This window comes from Diabrotica undecimpunctata, chromosome 6 (assembly GCF_040954645.1).
Source record: "Diabrotica undecimpunctata isolate CICGRU chromosome 6, icDiaUnde3, whole genome shotgun sequence".
Taxonomy (NCBI): domain Eukaryota; kingdom Metazoa; phylum Arthropoda; class Insecta; order Coleoptera; family Chrysomelidae; genus Diabrotica; species Diabrotica undecimpunctata.
The window spans coordinates 144,557,837-144,577,213 of record NC_092808.1 but is presented as its reverse complement, the minus strand read 5'-3'; the positions used below and the strand labels follow the sequence as shown (position 1 = coordinate 144,577,213).

The following is a 19,377-nucleotide window of genomic DNA, read 5'->3' as shown; positions in this document are numbered from 1 at the left end:
AAACAATGACCTTTTGTTATTGATATGTAGTGCCGCCTGATTCTGATTAGGTTTTTTAATGAAAAATGCTTTCGTATACATTTTTTAATAAACCCATTAAATTATTAACGGACGTTTGGAATGGCGATTTAAATGTGGAAAAGAAATTTGACACGATTAAATTAATAATAAATATTCTTCTTTTTCTTCTTCTTCTTCCTTTTTCCTTCTTTTTTTATTCAAACGTATCTCCCGTTGTTCCCAAAATTGCCTCTTATACTACGGGTGTCTGTGATTGTTCTCTCGATTGGTGATTTGTCTTGGGCTAACTATTCTTCTTATGGTGCTTATCCGTTACGGATCTTGACCACTAACATAGCTATTTTGACTTTGACTGCTACTCTAAAAAGTCTGGTAGTGGTCAAGTTAAATTATTTTCGTAGGTTTGTAGCGTTTGATTTTCCAAGCCCTTAAAAATTCGATTGTGCTGTACTTATAATACCTTGTAGACTGTGACAACGTCTTATTTTCAAGTTTCAACCTATAATTAATTTTATCTGGGTGTGATTGTGTTAAATGTACGTAATTTTTCTCACAAAACAAACTGCGTATTATCAACTCAGCTTTAATCCCTATTAAGTACCCATACTACCCATTAAGAATGTCTAACCATTCAGTTTTAATTATTTTAGTCTGTTGTACAACGAGTGTATACTAGTTCGCTCCCGCGGTCAGATTTTAATACCTCACAGAAAAAAGGCATAGGTAAACTCGCTCCTGTCATATATTTCTTAGAAAAGATATTTAAATAATGTCTTCTCAAACTTTGTATTTACCTATTAATACAACACTACCATCATTGTTTAAAAAAGAATGAGTCTTTTTTAAACAATGCTACTATATAACATTACTTCTTACTTAAAAAAATATTAAAATTATAACGATAATATCACTAAAGTATTATGCTGTTAGAGCTCATATTCCGTTGTTCAATATTTGATTGGGTTTTTCCGTATCAGAAGTTGCAATTGATATATTTCAAAATATTGGTAGGTAATTAGTAGTCTACCTGAAATTTTAAGATAAGAACTAGGGGTGGTGCGAATCTTAACATTATTACTTTAGTTCCAGTTTGAATGTCATTATACCTAGTTCATGATGGAGAAATCTGAAGTAAGTGAAATGTTACGTGAAAAGGGCAAGTCAATGTTAGTTATTGACAATTACAAGTATAACTTCCATAAAATGCTTGCTAATAATATCAAACGTTGGCAGTGTGTAGAAAGAAGTTGCAAAGCATTATTGTTATAAATATTTGTAACAGTGTATTCGAATGTAGTCATAACCATACCCATGAAAGTTTATCAAAAACAGTGTTAAACCGGCAAAAATTAAGTAATAGTGTTAAGCGGAAGGCAATGGATGATTTGTGTGAAAAACCATTGAAGTTGAGACACAGCGAAATTAAACAAACATGCACTAAAAGTCTTACTGTGAAAGATGTACATTTGATTAGAAAAAATATTTATAATGGCAAACAACAAGTTATTTCCAAAATTCCGAAGTGCGCGCAGGAAGTACATGACTTGTTAAACTCCCTGGAAGTGACAACCAACCAAAAAGAACAATTTTTATTGAAAAATGATCCGGTAAAACAATTTGTTGCTTTTTCTTTGTATCTAACCTAACATTTTTAAGTAAATTAGAAACAATTTATGTTGATGAAAGTTTTAAACACTGCACTAAATTTTTTATTCAACTATTTACAGTTCACGGACTCGAAAATGGACACTATGTGCCGTTGGCATTCTTTTTTGCTTTCAAATAAGTTCAAATAAACTCATATGAGACTGCCTTAAATTGTTTAAAGACGGAGTGTCAAAAATTAAACTTAAATTTTAGTCCCAAAGTTGTGTATGCCGATTTGGAAAAAGCGATCCATGCAGCTGTAAGTGAAGTGTTTCTATCTGCGAAAATAAAAGGATGTAGGTTTCATCTCGGACAATCATGGTGTAGAAAAATTCAAAAGGTTGGTCTGGCTACTGAGTATTCAAACGACAATGAAGTCAGACAATACCTTAGATATATGTTTAGTCTACCTTTCCTAGATCCATTAGAAGTAGGTGAGTGTTTTGCTTTAGACTTTAGTGAAATATTACCAGCACAACACCAAGCCGTACAACAATTTGCTGACTAATTGGTGGACAACTATATTTCTGACTACAGTTCTGTTACAGTACTATGTAACCGTATGACACTATATGCAGAACGGATAGTAGGAAAATACCAGGCTAGTTTCAGAGGAGGTAAATCGACAAATTCATCAGATTGCAACCCTGAAACAAATTTTGGAAAAAACACTGGAATATGGCATTGATACTCATCACATATTTATAGACTACAAAGCAGCGTACGACTCTGTGAATAAAAGAGAAATGTTCAAAGCAATGAAAGAGCTAGAAATACCAAATCAGTTGGTAAATTTAATAAATGAAAAAGTTGAATGTAGAGTACGAATTCAGGGGAAGCTGTCTGAACCTTTTAAAACAAATAACGGTCTGCACCAGGGAGACTCTCTCTCCTGTATACTGTTCAATCTGGCTCTGGAAAAAGTAATACGTATGTCACAAATTACAACTTCTGGTTCAATATACAATAAATCAGTAGAAATACTGGCCTATGCTAATGATATAAACATTGTTGGGAGAACGGAAAACGCTCTACGAGAGGCGTATGTAGCATTAAAAGAATCAGCTACAAAAATGGGTTTAATAATAAACACCAACAAAACGAAGTACATATATGAAAATAAGAACGCAACCACAAATCCTATGATCACTTGTTATAAAAAACGACGTCATCGAAGCAGTGAACGAATGTGTATACCTGGGAGCGCCCTTTAACACTGAAAATAATACTACCGCAGAGATAAACCGAAGAATTTGCAGGGCCAATAGATGCTATTTTGGGCTCAATCTTTTCCTTAAATCCACAATTATATCGAGAACTACAAAAATAACACTCTACAAAACAATAATACGCCCAGTCCTAACATGTCCATCCACAGACCTGGACTCTAACAAAAAATAATGAAAACATGTTAAAATGTTTCAAACGAAAAGTACTAAGGCGAATCTGTGGAGCAGTGAACAACAATAGAGTGTGAAGAAGACGATACAACTTTCGAACTTTATAGAATATACCAGGACCTGATATCGTAAAACATATTAAGATAGGACGTCTGAGGTGGATAGGGCATGTAATGCGGATGGAACAAAATAACCCAGCTAGAAAAACGCTCCTTGATAGACCCATTGGTCAGAGAAGAAGAGGAAGACCCAGAACAAGGTTCCTTGATAACATCGATGAAGACATGAAAAATATGGGAATAGGTGCTTGGCGGAGAACGGCGATGGATAGGGACGACTGGGGAGAAATTCTTGAGGAGGCTAGGACCCACGTAGGGTTGGAAAGCCAAAATATTTCTTTTGCTTAATATTTTGTTTATTAAGATATACAAAACTTCTCTTGTAACTTTCTCACCGTTTTTAATCAGTTCAACTGTAATATCATCTCCTCCTGGTAATTAATTATTCTTCAGTTCTTTAAGTGCTTCTAAAAAACCAGTTTTAAGACTTACAAAGTGACTTGGATTCGATCTTCAAGTGGTGTTCGGATTGGATGTTACCTCTAAATAGAGATAAGTGTGTAGTTTTCCATTTGGGAAACAATAACCCGCGTTTGTCTTATTCGATAGATGGGCATTAACTGGATACTGTGGGATCATATTGTGACCTTGGTGTTACAATTACTGAAAATTTAGGTTGGTCGGAGCATATTTCAAACATCACTAAAAAAGCGAATAGTGAATTATACCTACTTAATAAGACTTTTACAAAAATATCCTTTTCAGGTTCTATTCGTTTGTATAAAACTTATGTAGGACCCCTTTTGGAGTACTATGGAACAGTTTGGTGTCCAGAATTAGTGCGCGATAGAACTCTTCTCAAAAATGTCCAAAAGAAAGCCGCCACACTAAAAACTGGTGGAGATTTCCATATCTGTAGATTTCCATATCCAAACTTTAAAGTTATCTAAAGTAAATCTGCAGCATTTGTTTATTTTAGATCATCACAGCAGACTACGTGGACACAGTTTGAAATTGAACAAGGAATCATTTTCATGGACAAGGCGCCAACATTTTCTGTGTAATCGTATTTTTAGTATATGGAACAGTCTTCCAACGGAAATTATAAATTCCCCATCTATAAATTCTTTTAAAAGCCAACTAGACTGTTACATGTTTGTAAACTGAACAATACTGTATACAATTTACTAGTTCATAGTTTATTTGCATAACTAATTATTTTGTAATATACTATTTTATTTTTCTTATAAATGGGCTTATGGGTCTTCATAACCCCAGTCCTTATTACTATGTAATAATAATAATAATAATAATAATTACGAAAATTTTTGGGAGATACACCGACATACCAAGTCACCTAGGACTCGATAACATGGAAAGAGTCCCACCAGAGCTCAATCCTTTTGATACCGTAGGTATCTGGGATGAGGAAATTTTCCCCTTAGAGGGAGTGTGAGCCGTATGGCTAAATCTGGATAATAATATCTCCAATAATTTAGATTAGAGGTGAATTGTTCATTGATGAAATAATCAGATTTTGATATGAATATAAGAATGATCGAAAAACGATATTTGTTCTTTTAGTTTAAAAAATTGCTCAAATTTTCACGTCCAAAAAATGTACCAACGTCCATATAATACATTTTGAAGAAATTTCAGAAATTGCTACAATTCTAATTTACGTATTGCGACTAATTAAGAAAATAATTACGTGTAAACATTTGAGAACATAACCTATCCGAACGTCAATATTAAGCATAGTTTTCACGTATCGGGTCAATGTCGTCCTATCGATATGCATCGATATTAGTTTTCGCTAGAATCTTCAGTTTTTTATTGAATATGTCTACTGTTTATTTATTCTGGACGAAGCCCAACGAATTATTATTCAATACCGATTTGAACAATCAGTCAAGGACCGCAGTTGAGTTTTTTTGATATAAATATTGCCGGTTAACTTTTGATTATTATCATTTGTTCGAGTGATAACAAGAACCAACTACCTACCAAAACAATGAAGGTAAGATCATGTTTTTTATTGTTTATTTATTATTTTATTACCATTGTTTCCTTTTTTTTAATTTGACATAATTATTCCATAGTTTTCATCTTTTCCTTCTTGTTTACTTTGTATAACTTTACTATTTCTATTGAGAACTAGCCAAAATATTGGTTTAACATTTATTTTGACTTTTCGTTTTCCACTTTGGGTATATATCAGAATATATTTATGGGGAACCGTCTCTTGCCGTCCTTACTACTCGATTTGTTGTCATTTGGCTTATATGATCGCTCCATTTTACTTTTCTATTTCTTACCCAGTTCTTGATGTTCTCCACCTTGCATCTACGTCGTATATCTGTACTTATAGCTCTGTCACATAGTGTTTTACTATCCATTTTTGTGTGTTTTCATCTCTGCTGTTTATAACATCCTTTTTATTCTCTCTGTATCAGATCGTATGTCATTCTGCCTTCTGCCTGTACGTCATTCTTGGTCTGATGACTGTTTTGTAAATTCTACAATCAAGTTTTTGGCAACTCAGATATATTTATTATTTCTTCGTTTACAACAAGTCCTAGTTCACGTGCCGCGTTCGTAAACTTTGTAAACCACTGCACCAGGGGCGTGCGGTGAAATTTAAAACAAGGGAAGCAATTTATAAAAAAAAAAAATGTAAAAACTAACCTATTTATAATGTAATTCAATTCTTCTACCATTTTTGGCAAACTCGTCTATAACTTCATTGTAAAAACTTGGATATTGTGACGTTTCTTTAACCTGATTATTTTAAATTACCAAAAGAGAAACATTAGAGAGTTGAATTTGCTCTGTCGAGTTTCTTAAGTAAGTCTTTAATCGTTTTAGTATTGAAAAACTACGTTCTACAGAGTTATAAGTAGCTGGAATGGTCAGTAGTAACTCACATAATTTCAGTACCTATGCTTTGTCCAAAGAAGTTAAAAACTTTAGTAACTCACTGGCATTATTTTTTGTGTCAATGTCCTCAGTTTCATATAAAGCTGTTAGATCCGAACGTAATGAAATCAAATCAAAGTATTGTTCATAAAGACGTATCAAAGATTTTATTTGTTTTTAAGGAAAATGTGTTTTTTAAATGCATTAAAATTACACAGCTCGAGAAAGTCCAGGTCATCAAAATTCTTAAACCTATTTTCCATTTGTTGGAATATTTGGTCTAAAATCTGATAATATTTTAGACGCGATTTATAACACGATTCAAAATCTCCAACATTATCAGTGAAATCAAATTATTCTGAATTCAATTTGAGGTGCCTTGAAACACACTGGACTGTTCTAAATAAGTTTTTAAACAAGGATCGTACTTAGAAATTAGTGAAACAAGATCCATGTAATTGCCCCTATTTGCTGATGTACTGATTTCGCCGTGACCTCTGAACCCAAGTTCATGAAAACATAAAAAACACACAGCGAAAAAATCAACAACAGCAAAAGAGTTTATTCCTAAATATACAACCAGTTAGCCACTCGTATTATTCGTAAGATTTTTCCGAATTAAAATGTCTGATGCAAGTTTTTATTTTGGTAGTGAGATTTTTCATTTCAGGCTTCGACCTACCTTTAATTAAAAAAACAGTAATACCTCAGTTTCTTTTATCAATTATTTTATTTTTTTATTAGTAATAATAGTAATTTTTATTATTATTTTAGGTCAGATTGTTTTAATATTAAAAATAAAACAAAATAAAAGATAAGAACAATTGATTTAAAAATATTAAAACTGTTGATCGAAGAAATCTGTAATATTATCGTTTTCCCTATTCGTGCCATGTAAATATAATATAGTACCTTTATTAATTATGTTCCATTTTTCACCAAAATATACTACACATTCGCACACCAGCTGATTTCACCAGAAAGGCTAAGTTATTACATTTCTCCTTCATGGTAAATTTTGTTGATTTTTCTTTTTATAACCATCGGGAACTTGTTGACTAACATCGACTAAATCAATCCATGATTTGGTTCAAATTTTCTTAAAAATATCTGTTTTAAAGTCTTTCACAAATATATTTTCTAATTATGGAGAATACAAATAATTCATTACCTATGAAATGTTTTTAGTCAATTGTAGCAGCTATTCTCCTTGTCGCCACCGTCGTCTCCGCTGAGCCTCCACGACAATTTCTGAGACAGAAAGCCGCGGAAGCTCCCTACGAACCAAGCGGTTGGAAACCAAGCGGACCTCTTCTCCAGTACCCAGTCAGAAGTAACGTTCAAGGTAATAAAAATTGTTTAAAGTTTTAAAACAATATAATAATGTTTTTCTTTAATACAGAATATGGACCTCCAGAGCCCCAAACTATCTATGGACCTCCTAAGAACGACACTGAGTTAGAGCCTACTACAACTGAAACCATTGAAGAAACTACTACTTTTGAGCCACAGGTAAAATTGGATTTTTAATTTTATATATCACGTGATATATCACATAGGGAGCAAAGAGGACTTAACGATATTTTAATTATGTACAACATGGTCCCTTTCAATCTTATTTACCAAATTATCCATTCTTTTTTGTTTCTTGTTATACTTTTTGCTTCGTTTTATCTTTAGTTATTTTCTTTTAGTTTCTTTTCCTTTACTCTTTTTAATGTGTACTTGGTACTGTACAGTAATGTGTACTGAACTTAGGTCTCTCCCAATTACTTCCATCTTTCTAGATCTTACGCCAATATGACTCACTGTTTACCTGCCACTGCTCTTATATCATCTACTTATCTCTTTTGAAGTCTTCTCATGCTTCTTGTTGTCCTTCTTGGTCTTCATTCTAATATTCTCCGTGTCCACCTGTTATCATCATATCTAGCTATATATACTTTTAATCTTTAAATACTAGATGCACTTGACTTGTACCAGGTGTCCACTCTGTTTCTCGTATTCTTTAAACTAACTTCCTTTGCATCTCGTAATGCTCTATTGTACAGTCTACCTGTGGAAGCTGTAGCACACTGTAGTTTATTCAGTTGTATTTTCCCTGCTCTTGTATAAAATTTCCAATCATATAATACTTATTCCTTAATTCAACTTTTGTTTAAATATTAAAGTTAAATTAAGAGTCCCGCAGGTATAGCTCAGGGGCTAGATGATTTGCTGTTTTTGATTCTCGATAACATTTTTTTTATTTCTTCTCTTGTGAAAGGATGAACGTTAGTCTGAGACATCAAATGGTAGTGTATTTAAATAGTTTTTCCAGGTTTCGTGTTCAATTTGACCAATCAATATTTTATCATTTCCATTTATTTTCAAAACTTTTTAGGGTATGTTCCAGGAAGCTTTAAATTCAGAGCTACTTGATACACTATCAATCTTATGACAATTTCTTTCCTAGTATTATTTTTTTGACTGCTTTATTATTAACTAGGCAGCAGTACCTTTTGTACATATTTTAATATTTTGTATCTTTGGAAACTACTCATTTATTATAGTTCTTTCTTTTTTTTGATCATCAGCATCATCATCTAGCCTTCTGCGTCCAACGTTGAATATTATCCTCTCCTAATATCTTCCAGTTGTGTTGGTTTTGAGCTTCCTGCAGCCAATTCCCAGCGATTTTTTTGACGTTGTCTGTCCATCGTGTATGTGGTCTAAGAAGCCTATGCTAAAGTAATTCTTCTTTGCAGTTCAGCAGTTTGGTTGTCCCTAGTAATTTGGATTTCGTGACCTAAATATTTATATTTATGAACTAACCATATTTCATTGCAGTCGACCTACAACAGCCTATTTTGTTTGAAAAGATCTTTTAATTCTTAATTTCACAAATAGTTGTTTCTTTTTTATGCTGATGATTTTTCTCCTTCAGCACCTTTTGCAGCTAATTGGTATATTGGCTGCTTGTAGTTTGAATCAGGTTTTGTTTTTTTATTTTGTTTACACATTTGTGTTTTATGAGATCAATAATATATTTTTTATCCTTCGTACGCTGTTTAAAATGGTATTTACGGATTTCTTTATGTTTAAACTACCCATTTTGTATTTTAGGGAATATTACTGAAGCGGTTTATCCATTATTGTCTTCTTGATAAATATCTCATCAATTGTAATCGTCCCATAATATTGTCTTCTGGAGTTTATCTAATATACTTTGCATTTCTAATTAGTTAGTACCTCATATTTTAAAGTCCAATGTGCTCTTTATTACCAAGTCTTCCGCTAGCCTTGTAAGCCATTACCTCTCGACAGTTTAACACCCTCTCTCGCCCCACTTATACACACCGCTCTTGTCTAACCCCGCGGAATATACGCATTAAATAAGATTTTGATTGATTTTGGCTTCTTGCTCGTATTCTCCTTATCAACGCTTTCTTATCCCTTCGCAGACTCCATACTCGCTCCATGTAAATTATTAACGATCGGGTTTCCCTCCATATAAACGAGAATTTTAGCCGGTCGTGGAAATAAGCGATTTTGTAATTTATAATTCAACAGTCTCGCAAGTTATTTCCAGAAAAGAACATAAAATTATGTTCTAAATAAATACTAGGGATAAAGATTGAATTTTTAAACCTACAATAGAAGAAGTTAAAAAGTGTTTATGGTGTTGTTTGAAATTTTGGTCTATAATTCACAAAGCTAGGAAAATAACGGATCTTTTGGAAGCGGTTTAATTATGTATTTATGTGTGTGTGCTAGCTTTTGACTTGGATACAAGTCAATTCGTCGCAGATGTTTTAAAGTATAAAATTTTATAAATGGGTGTGGTTTTAATAATTTTATTAACGTTTTCAATGACTTCAGTCGTTATTTCTGCAATTTCCGTTCTGTCGTGCTACTTCAACTACTCTACATTATTCGGTAGACATTGATATACTTAACTCTTCAAATATCCCCATAAAAAAGTCTAAAAGTCTAACGTAGTCAAATCTGGAGACCTCGGTGACCATTCGAAAGATCACCTTCATAGTCCCCAGTCATAGTGTGGGGGAGCTACATTCTGTTGGAAGCACAAATCATATCTATTTGGAAATAGCTTTGGTTTCAGATAATTCTGAAGAAATTTCAGATAACGAGGAGCAGTTAAGTTTTCTTCAAAACAATGGCCTTATAATACGATTTTTTATAATGCTGGCCCAAACATTTACCTTCTCAGGATATTGTGTTGTATATTCTTCCATCCATTGTGGATTTTCTCTTTCTTAGTATCGATATGTGTGATGGTTTACATACCGTTGAGCATAAAGCCGCTTCATCTAAAAAAAAGTACCTTTTCTATGTAACGTTGATCTCTGTTACATTGTTCCATAATGTTTTCGCAGAATTAGATTCTTCTATCAAAGGCATCTTCTAACAGCTCCTCCACCATATGTACTTTATACAGATGCCACTTCTTCATTTTTAGCACTCTAACAGCAGTTGATTTTTAGCTCTTTAGAGACCTCAAAAAATACTCTATTGGAATACATTCCAATCAAATAAGGATGATAAAAAAAAGTTATCTAAATAATTGTATTTTTATGACCATCCATTAATTTTTACTAGTTAATCTCTATTTATGATTTATTATTTTTAATTCATAATTCTAATATAATTTTTTAATTCATATTTATAGGCCGAAAGTATAAAGACATCGCCCTCATCAGCAAAACTCCAAGCTAAAAAATCAGAAAAATCCACCGTTCCACAACCAAACCAATTCTTCTTCATCGTGAATCCAGCCAAATCTGAAAGATTGGTATTGGCACCATTGAGAGTTACCCCAGTAAATGCAAAACCAGTTACACCAATAAGGGCCCCAGCACCTGTTGCAGCTCCAGCTCGTTTGGAAGAGTTTCCTCAAGTAGTAGAAGTAGAGCAAACAGTTCCCGTTCAAGTAGAGCAGGCCGTACCTGTTCAATACCAACCAGTTCAAGCAGTTCCTTTCCTTGCGGGATATGTTTCTCAATCATCGGTTGTGACACCATACAGTTCCTCTTTTGTACAGATTTACCAATAATCTCTTGACTTATTTATATTTGTGATGCTATTTTATTTATTTGATGTTTACAATCCAAAGCTTTATTAATAAATGAATTGAATTCACTTTTTGTTTTTATTTAAAAATTTTTTTATAAAAAGGTATAATAATAAGAACCCTATCGGGCTATACAGAACGTTTTCGGAATAACTATTCCATTATAAGTGCCATCTGGATGTACATGTTTGAAATCACTAAATTCATGGGTAAAAACCATTTAAATGTTATTAGATTAACTTTGAGTTACATTTTTTATAATTAAAAACTATGATGTTTAACTTAAAAAAGGAATTGATTACACGGCAACGTAAAACTCCATTGGGGTTGCTAGTCCTTAGACGAAGTGTCTGTGAGGACTTGTTGATAGCAACTCACTTCAATTACAGAAAAAAGAGTTATTATTATTTACAATTTTCTAAATTTCAATTTATTATTTTTAAACATTGTTAAATAAGATAATTATGTAACTCATAATACTTTTTGTTCTTGCTTGAAAAATAAGTATTAATGACAAACATTATTTGCGAGTAGGAACATTTTAAATAACCCGCTCAATGGTTCACTGTTCTACTGCGCATGACTTATGTGTCAGCTATTTAAGAATGGTTGCGTCGTTTAGTCCCCTCAGCTTTGTAGTTGGAAAACGTTATGATAACGTGTTTATTATCGAATGCTCTATAGATTGTTTTAATTGTTTATAAAAATTCCCCAATTTTGTGGGGGATATAAATATGTATTCAGAATGGCATTTGGGTTCAGAAACTAATGAGAAACTGGAAAAAACTAAAAAAGACGTAAAATTTCGGAAAAACTGAGAATTTGACCATTCAAGTGAATGTAATACCATTTTATTCTATGAGATATAAGCTGTGTTTATTGTTACGATAAAGTATATATTTTTTAACCATTATTTTTTTAAATTTTGAAAAAAAAAGATGCTTTCGAGATTAAATTTTCTTTAAGGAAAAGAGAGTTTTTCGAAATTTCCCATTTTGTCTAGCTGGTTAGGATAATTTTATTAACGGAGTCATGTTTAACAAAATCGCAAATGTATCTGTAATTTGAGCATCTAGAGCCCCACTATGCAAGAAAAAGTGAAAAATATGGGAAACAGTTTTTTTGCTTGGAAAAAATTGAATAGCCCATATAGACCGCTATTGTGGACCTACAAATGACTATCTGCTAATTATAATAACTCTATCCGAGGTTTTATTGGTTCACTGTCATAAGCTTTAAGCCATAAATTTCGTTGTCTTCTCAGTCCGCTTCTACCTTTGACATCTTCTTCACTATGACGAAGAAAGTTATATTTTTGATTTGGGAACGATCCCAAAAGATGCGAAGTATTTTTTGTAATCTAAACCAAGTAAAATTACTAGAGCATATACTTTGATAATGATATTGTATTTTTTAGATCTAATAAATTATTGATTGATAGTTCTTCCTTTGATTACATTCATTGAATTACTCCAGTGTTCGTTGTATAACTGACGCGTGATAGCCTGAAAATTGTTCGATTTAAACGCCTCGTTTCTGTCATCTTTTATCCCTCAGCGCCGTATAAAACTGTAAAAAACACGCACTTGAATAGTCAAGGACTACTTTTGCATTTTGTATAATATAGATCTTGTTTACGTGATCCATGCGTTGGAAAATATGCCAAATAAGTAGCAAACAGAAACAGAATGAAGCTGATAGTCTTTTGCAGAAGAAATGATCTCTTAATAGGAAACATATTTTCTCTATTTATATATATTTTTGTAGCAATAGAAAGAATCACGAAAAGCCTGATTGACTAACAATACACAAGAGCTGACGAAAAAATTAAAACGTGATGATAGATAAAGAATCGGAAATCGGGACAAATCATAGACTAGTAACGGCAAAACTACAGGGTAATTTGACAAAGGCAGAGAAGAAAATCAATACAGTAAAATTGTAATTGTTGTTATAATTTCATTCAGTTTATTTGTTATCAGTGTGTCGTTAATTTTAAGGTTGTGTTTAATAAACTAATTTCTCTGTAATTTTCTGGGTCTGATTTGTCTCCCTTTTTGAAGAAGGGTATTAGGATCCTTGATCTCAATTCTTGAGGAATTCTGTTTTATTCTATTAATTTTTGGATTAGTTTTAATAGTTGTTTGGTCAGATCTGGTCCTCCGTACTTTAGGAGCTTGTTCGGTATTCTGTGCTCTCCAGGTGATTTTCTATTTTTTAATGTCCCTAATGCTTCCTTTACCTCTTCCTCCTCAATATTTATTTCTTCGTTTATCGGCACCTCTGGTGTTGGTGGTGCATTATCGTCACCTTTAGCAAATAGGGATCAAGTCGAAAAGCAAAATGCAAGAATTGAATAACATGTGGATGGATATATTTATTATTTTTAATAAGTCCTGTGAATCTTGCAGATTGCTAACAATTAACCCTGTATCATCGGCGCCTTGTATAATATTGATCAATCTTCCATTTACAGAAATTCCCGCATTAAGTACATGTGACTAAAGCTTGATGGAAAGTATAATTAGAGTACGGTTTAAATAGTAGTGGGCATAGTATGTATTCTTGTCTAACTCCTTCATGGACTTTTCTTTCTTCAGATAATTTACCATCTACATTAATAGTAAATTTATACTGAGGCAAACATCCGATATTTTGAACATCCGATTTAAAAAGACGCTTTCTCTAATTAGATAATAGTTAAAATTATTCTCAATTTGTAATTTTTAATACAATAATAACACAACTCATCCTTGTTTTATTGTGTTATTTCTTGGTGTTTGCGGATAGCAGTCAAGTACCTACGCCAATAAACTAACATTTCTTTTAGATGTTAATATTATCCTTTTGAGACTCGTTTTTCTCGGAAACCTTTGCCAATAGCGACTTCAATGTATACTTTTCTCAATAAGGAAAAACAGAGAAAGAGATTTTTCTAGTCAAAAACAACATACAGAATGAAACAAAAAAATGGTTATGGTTTAAACAGTTTAATCATCGTCGCGCGTCGGTGGCATCCTGTAGAAGATACATCGAAATTATTGATAATATTAACTTTGTCAGCTCAAAAAAGGCAAAACATTATGAAACTCAATGGAGAAACAGAGAAAAGGGAAACAATGGAGTAGGCACTCTTTTAGGAATGCGTTAAGATGTATTAATACCTAGGTGTTAAATTAAATAATAAAAGAAATAAGAAAATAAAGAACAAAATCGTGAATACTGCCTTCACTAACCAAAATATCTAAAAAAATAAAGAAATAGTTAATATAAATATATGTATATACATAATAAAGTGTATTGAGCATATACGTATTAATAAGTCCTTTTCAGAGTTTACAGCAGCTGATATCAAGTTGATACTATATTCAGAGCTATATATAAAATATTTAATCTAATATGATGAATTCGCGAAGAGAATCAAGAGTTATTCACTTACCTAAAACTAAATGTTCAAAATGATATCCATACACAAACTGTATTAAAACATCTTCCACCGCTGTATTTACTCATTGTATCCAACTAACGCTCCTAACGCGTATGATCATGCGTGCGGTTTTCCTTTACCGATTTCAATAGAAGGGGATCAAAAATTCCCGTATAATTGCAGTAGGTGTGGTTTTAAATGCCCCTATCATCGCACCTATGCAGATGCATCTGTGCTTGTTACACACCGTTGATGGATAAATCGACAGGGTTTACAATGGTTCACACCAATAAAGTAATTGTGCTTTTAACATGTTAAATATCCCCATACAACGTTTATTTGGATCCTTTACCCTTCCAAAGATTTATATGCACCTAGAGGTAACAAAAGTTTAGAAGTGATTTATAATATTCAGCTTAGGTATATTTAATATATACATATTATATATATATATATATATATATATATATATATATATATATATATACAGCGTAAGTTTTTAGTGCGACATTGGATGATAATTCTGTTATGTACGGTTTATCCAAAAAAGTTTGTAAAAAAATGCCTTCTTCTTTACGTGCCATCTCCGCGACGGTGGTTGGCAATTATCATGGCTATTCTGATCTTAGATGCTGCCGCTCTGAATAGTTCGATTGATGTGCATCCGTACTATTCCCTCAACTTACGCAACCATGAGATTGTTCTGCTTCCTACACTTCTCTTGCGCTGGATTTTCGCTTGTATAATTAATTGAAGTGTTTGTTGACTCTTCTCATGACTTCGTTGTTTGTTACATGCTCGGTCCATGATATTTTCAGGATGCTTGTATACATCTACAGTTCAAATGCTTCCAATTTTTTAGTAGTCGACGCGTTAAGTGTCCATGTTCCATGTCCATGTCCGTAAAGCAGAGTAAAGAAAATATAACACCTTGCCAGCCACTCCCAAGTCTAATATCAATGCATATCTCTTGCACAAAGTACCATTCTCATTTTATTGAAGTTTGTTCGTGCTTTCTCTATTCGAACTTTGATTTCTTTGGAGTAATCGTTTGTGTGATTAATTATTGTGCCAAGATAATTGTAGTTTTCAACTTGTTCTAAAGTTTTACCGTTAATTGTCAGGCTTTCATCATTATTTCGGGTTTTTGATATCATCATAAATTTAGTTTTCTTGATGTTTATTGATAATCTATATTCTTCTCCATACTCAACTATCTTGTTTATTAGCTTTTGGAGGTCTTGGAGGTTGTCTGCTATTATGAAAGTATCGTCCGCATATCTAACGTTGTTAATTGGTGTTTCATTGACCTTTATTCCTGCTGTTTCTCCCTCAAAAGCTCTTTTCATAATTTCTTCAGAGTATGCATTAAATAGTAGTGGTGACAATACAAACCCCTGTCGCACTCCTCTTTTAATTTCGAACTCTTCTGATGTGTATTCATTAATGCTTATGTGTGCCTGCTGTTTATAACAGATTTGTTATAATTCGAAGGTCATTGTATTGTAATTTTTTTGCTTTGAGGACGTCCATTAGCTCTTTGTGGCGGACTTTATCGAAAGCCTTATTGTAATCTATGAAACAGACGTAGATATCTTGGTTCACATCCAAGCAAATCTGGATTAGTACGTTGAATGCAAAGAGGGCTTCACGGGTACCTACGTCTCTTCTATTAGGTTTCTTGTTTCTTCAATATTCATATCAAGTATTTGGTAAATGTGTTTATATGATCTTTAAAACCATTTTAAGTGTGTGAGACATCAGACTTATGGTGCGGTGGTCGGTGCATTCTCTAGCATTTTTCTTTTTTTTTTAATAAATTATTTGGTTTAAATTAAAGCATGATATGTTTATATAGAACGGGACCTATATTTATATATATTTTTTAATGTTAATTTTGTGTGAAATTTAAAAAAGTCTAACATTGTGACTGAATAATCATAGTGTTCTATGCTAACAAAAAGAAGAAGTGATTGAGACAGGTGACGTTTCGATAAGTGACAGTTGAAACGACAAATGACTTAATTAACAAGTGCGTGTCAAAAATACCGGCCACATGGTTATATTAAAATAATTTTGAATATTTAATAAAGGCTTTGTTTGCCATTTTTCCTCCAATTGGGAGATGCGATTCTTTTGGTTTTAAAACTATGTGTATTTTCATATCGATTTTACTATACACGAAGATATAGTGTCAACATTAAGGTAAGAATAAAAACTAACATCTTTGATGATTGTAAATATTGTTTTTCCATTACAGCAAGTTCTGATGAAGCCCAAAATTATGTGGCGAAAGCTTGACTTTTAATAAAAGACATTCACTTAGAAGCACCCGTTTTTTATTACTTCCTTAGTATTGGGCCGTTCCCGGTTACCTTAAACTGTCTGTTGTCTACCAGTAGTCAGTTACTGTCTATGACTTTATATATATATATATATATATATATATATATGTATATATATGTATATATATATATATATGTATATATATGTATATATATATATAAATATATATATATATATATATATATATAATAATATATAAATATATATAATATATAAATATATAAACATATATTTATATATCTGTACCTCGGAGGGATACAACACTATGTTAAACCACTAACACCCTAAACCATTTGTTAGTTGAGATAGCGACCTTTAAAAGAATATCAAGTCCATATTCACCATAGAGAGATAGAACACCATGTGGACTTAATGTTTTATTCTTCTATGCATGTGAATGACCGCCGCACATAGTGCTGCATATCTCCGTGATGACAGGTAGACTGTTAGTGATTTAATAATAGTACTTTTGCCATTTATGGTGTGTTTACAGTTGTTTGTTACTAATAATAAGCATACTGTGTAATAATTTTCGTGGAAGAAAGATTCTTGAACTACTGAAAAGTTCTGCGAATTCCTCTACAGCATTTACAGGTCAGCTTCCTTTTGTGCTCATTATTTATAAATCATTAAAAAACATAACCTCAAAAAGTTAATGTACTGATTTGATACCAAGCTTATACTAGCTATATTATTAAATATTCTACAACCAATATTATAAGCCTAGTTTTATTTCAGAATCAAATAATACACCAAGTAATGCTGTTTTAAATGAAGAGCATATTAATAGAGATACTTGAGTTTTGATGAAGAAGATGAGTCTGATATAGACAAAAGATATGATGAACTACTCGTGGTGGAAATGAAATCCGATTTGCATTTCTGAAATGGGCAGATACCGTCATTCCTGGAAGTGAGATTGAAGAAATCATACCATGGTCGGTACGGCCAGAATAAAAATGTTAGCATTATTATGTGTTTCTTTTGGATACTCAATAAGTATCCTCAAGTAAAAATCATCACTCAGAAGTTTATTCAATCCTTGTATGAGCCTCGGTAGAATATTAGTTCGATTTTCAACAATATTTTCAGGATTTGTTGTTTCAATAAATGAAAATCAGTAACCAAAATGTTTATGATAAAAATAATCCAATAAAATAGAGTTGCCATATAAATATACTAGTAAAGTACACACAAGTACTCACAATCCAATGTTATTATTGTTTGATATGGTTATACTTTACAAACATACAACTTTTCTAATTAAAAAAATACAGCTATAAGGATTCGAAATATCTAAGAAAAACAAATTACAAACTTTTGTGTATAACTACCAAAGTCTGTGGTAAATATCTGTAACGGAATTAATAAAAACAAAATTATATAAAACAGAATGAAAATTTCTATGAACGAAACTCACATTATATTAGAAAGTACAAACCAAACAATACAAATATTTTAATTAATATACAAATCATAAAACAACTGTTTCCATTTTCCTTTTTTACCTAGTTTAGACATATAAAAGTTTAGACTAATCACAAAAAGCAGTAATTTTAGACGTTCAACCTTCAAAATATTCTTTAAACCAAATACTTGCAAGGAATCAAATACTTGGATTTAATTAGTTGACAACAAAACATATAGAAATCATTATAGACGATATCAGGAAGTAATTGGTCAAGTAAATAACCAAGTGCCTGCTGTAAATTGATTCATTTAAATGAAATAGGTGGATCATTTAATAAATCATCATCACTCAGAAGTTAGTTTAAGAAAAACTTAAAATCAGAAATAAAATAAAAATTATAATTTCTATTTTAACTCCCTGGGACTGGCAGCAGTTAGTCAGACAAAACCCAAATGAAATATACTGTACATAATATGGAACTAGAAGATTTTAAAAATTTTAGGTCTTTGTATGAAGTCAAAACATTTCAAAATCCGCCTTTGATTAATAGAAAAAGAAACATTAACAAACAAAAAGTTTTTCTGTCAAACTGTGTTTAATTGCAAGTAAAACAAAACAGCATGAGAACTCTGTTTTTGAAAAGTAATATTCATGATGAAAACCAGGAGATTGACCTTGTTAGGTTTCGAAAACGTTTCGACTTGATTTTTTTTATTTTTCTCTAAATTTAATTTTTAATTAAATTTACCAATTACAACATAAGTGTTTTACTTCGATATTTGAGTTTTTTATATATGGTATACCACCAACTAATGGGAATTATTCCTCTTTAATTTTATAGACAAGCATTATAAAGACTTATTGGCACATTGGCTGATGTGAATGCTTCACGTAGATACATTTTTAGAATAGAAGAATACTTGTGGAGTCATTGGTGAACAGATCTCGGCCACATATTAATCTTATACCCCCTTAAGCAACAAATAATCCAACAATTTGTGATGTTCTAGGAGAGTTTTCAGCAAATATTGACTAACTCTTCTTTTTACGGTACTTCCGGTCCGGATGTTGTG

General features: G+C 32.1%; 2 protein-coding genes across 2 annotated transcripts in view; one reads left to right on the top strand and one right to left on the bottom strand.

The window, feature by feature from the left end:
* Nucleotides 1-19,377, bottom strand: part of LOC140444029 (paired box protein Pax-6-like) — a 178,960-nt gene that overhangs the window by 37,537 nt on the left and 122,046 nt on the right. The gene's annotated exons all lie outside the window — the stretch shown is intronic.
* LOC140444030 (uncharacterized) lies at nucleotides 4,988-11,188 on the top strand. The gene is made up of 4 exons (XM_072535614.1): nucleotides 4,988-5,147; nucleotides 7,235-7,391; nucleotides 7,449-7,558; nucleotides 10,719-11,188. The coding sequence occupies exons 1-4, from the start codon at nucleotides 5,142-5,144 to the stop codon at nucleotides 11,100-11,102; spliced, it is 657 nt and encodes a 218-aa protein (XP_072391715.1). The 5' UTR covers nucleotides 4,988-5,141; the 3' UTR covers nucleotides 11,103-11,188.

Bases quoted from the DNA above. Each gene is read 5' to 3' on its own strand.
- LOC140444030 (XM_072535614.1), top strand. The intron at 7,392-7,448 runs GTAATAAAAATT...TCTTTAATACAG, and splicing joins AGTCAGAAGTAACGTTCAAG to AATATGGACCTCCAGAGCCC. The intron at 7,559-10,718 runs GTAAAATTGGAT...TCATATTTATAG, and splicing joins CTACTACTTTTGAGCCACAG to GCCGAAAGTATAAAGACATC.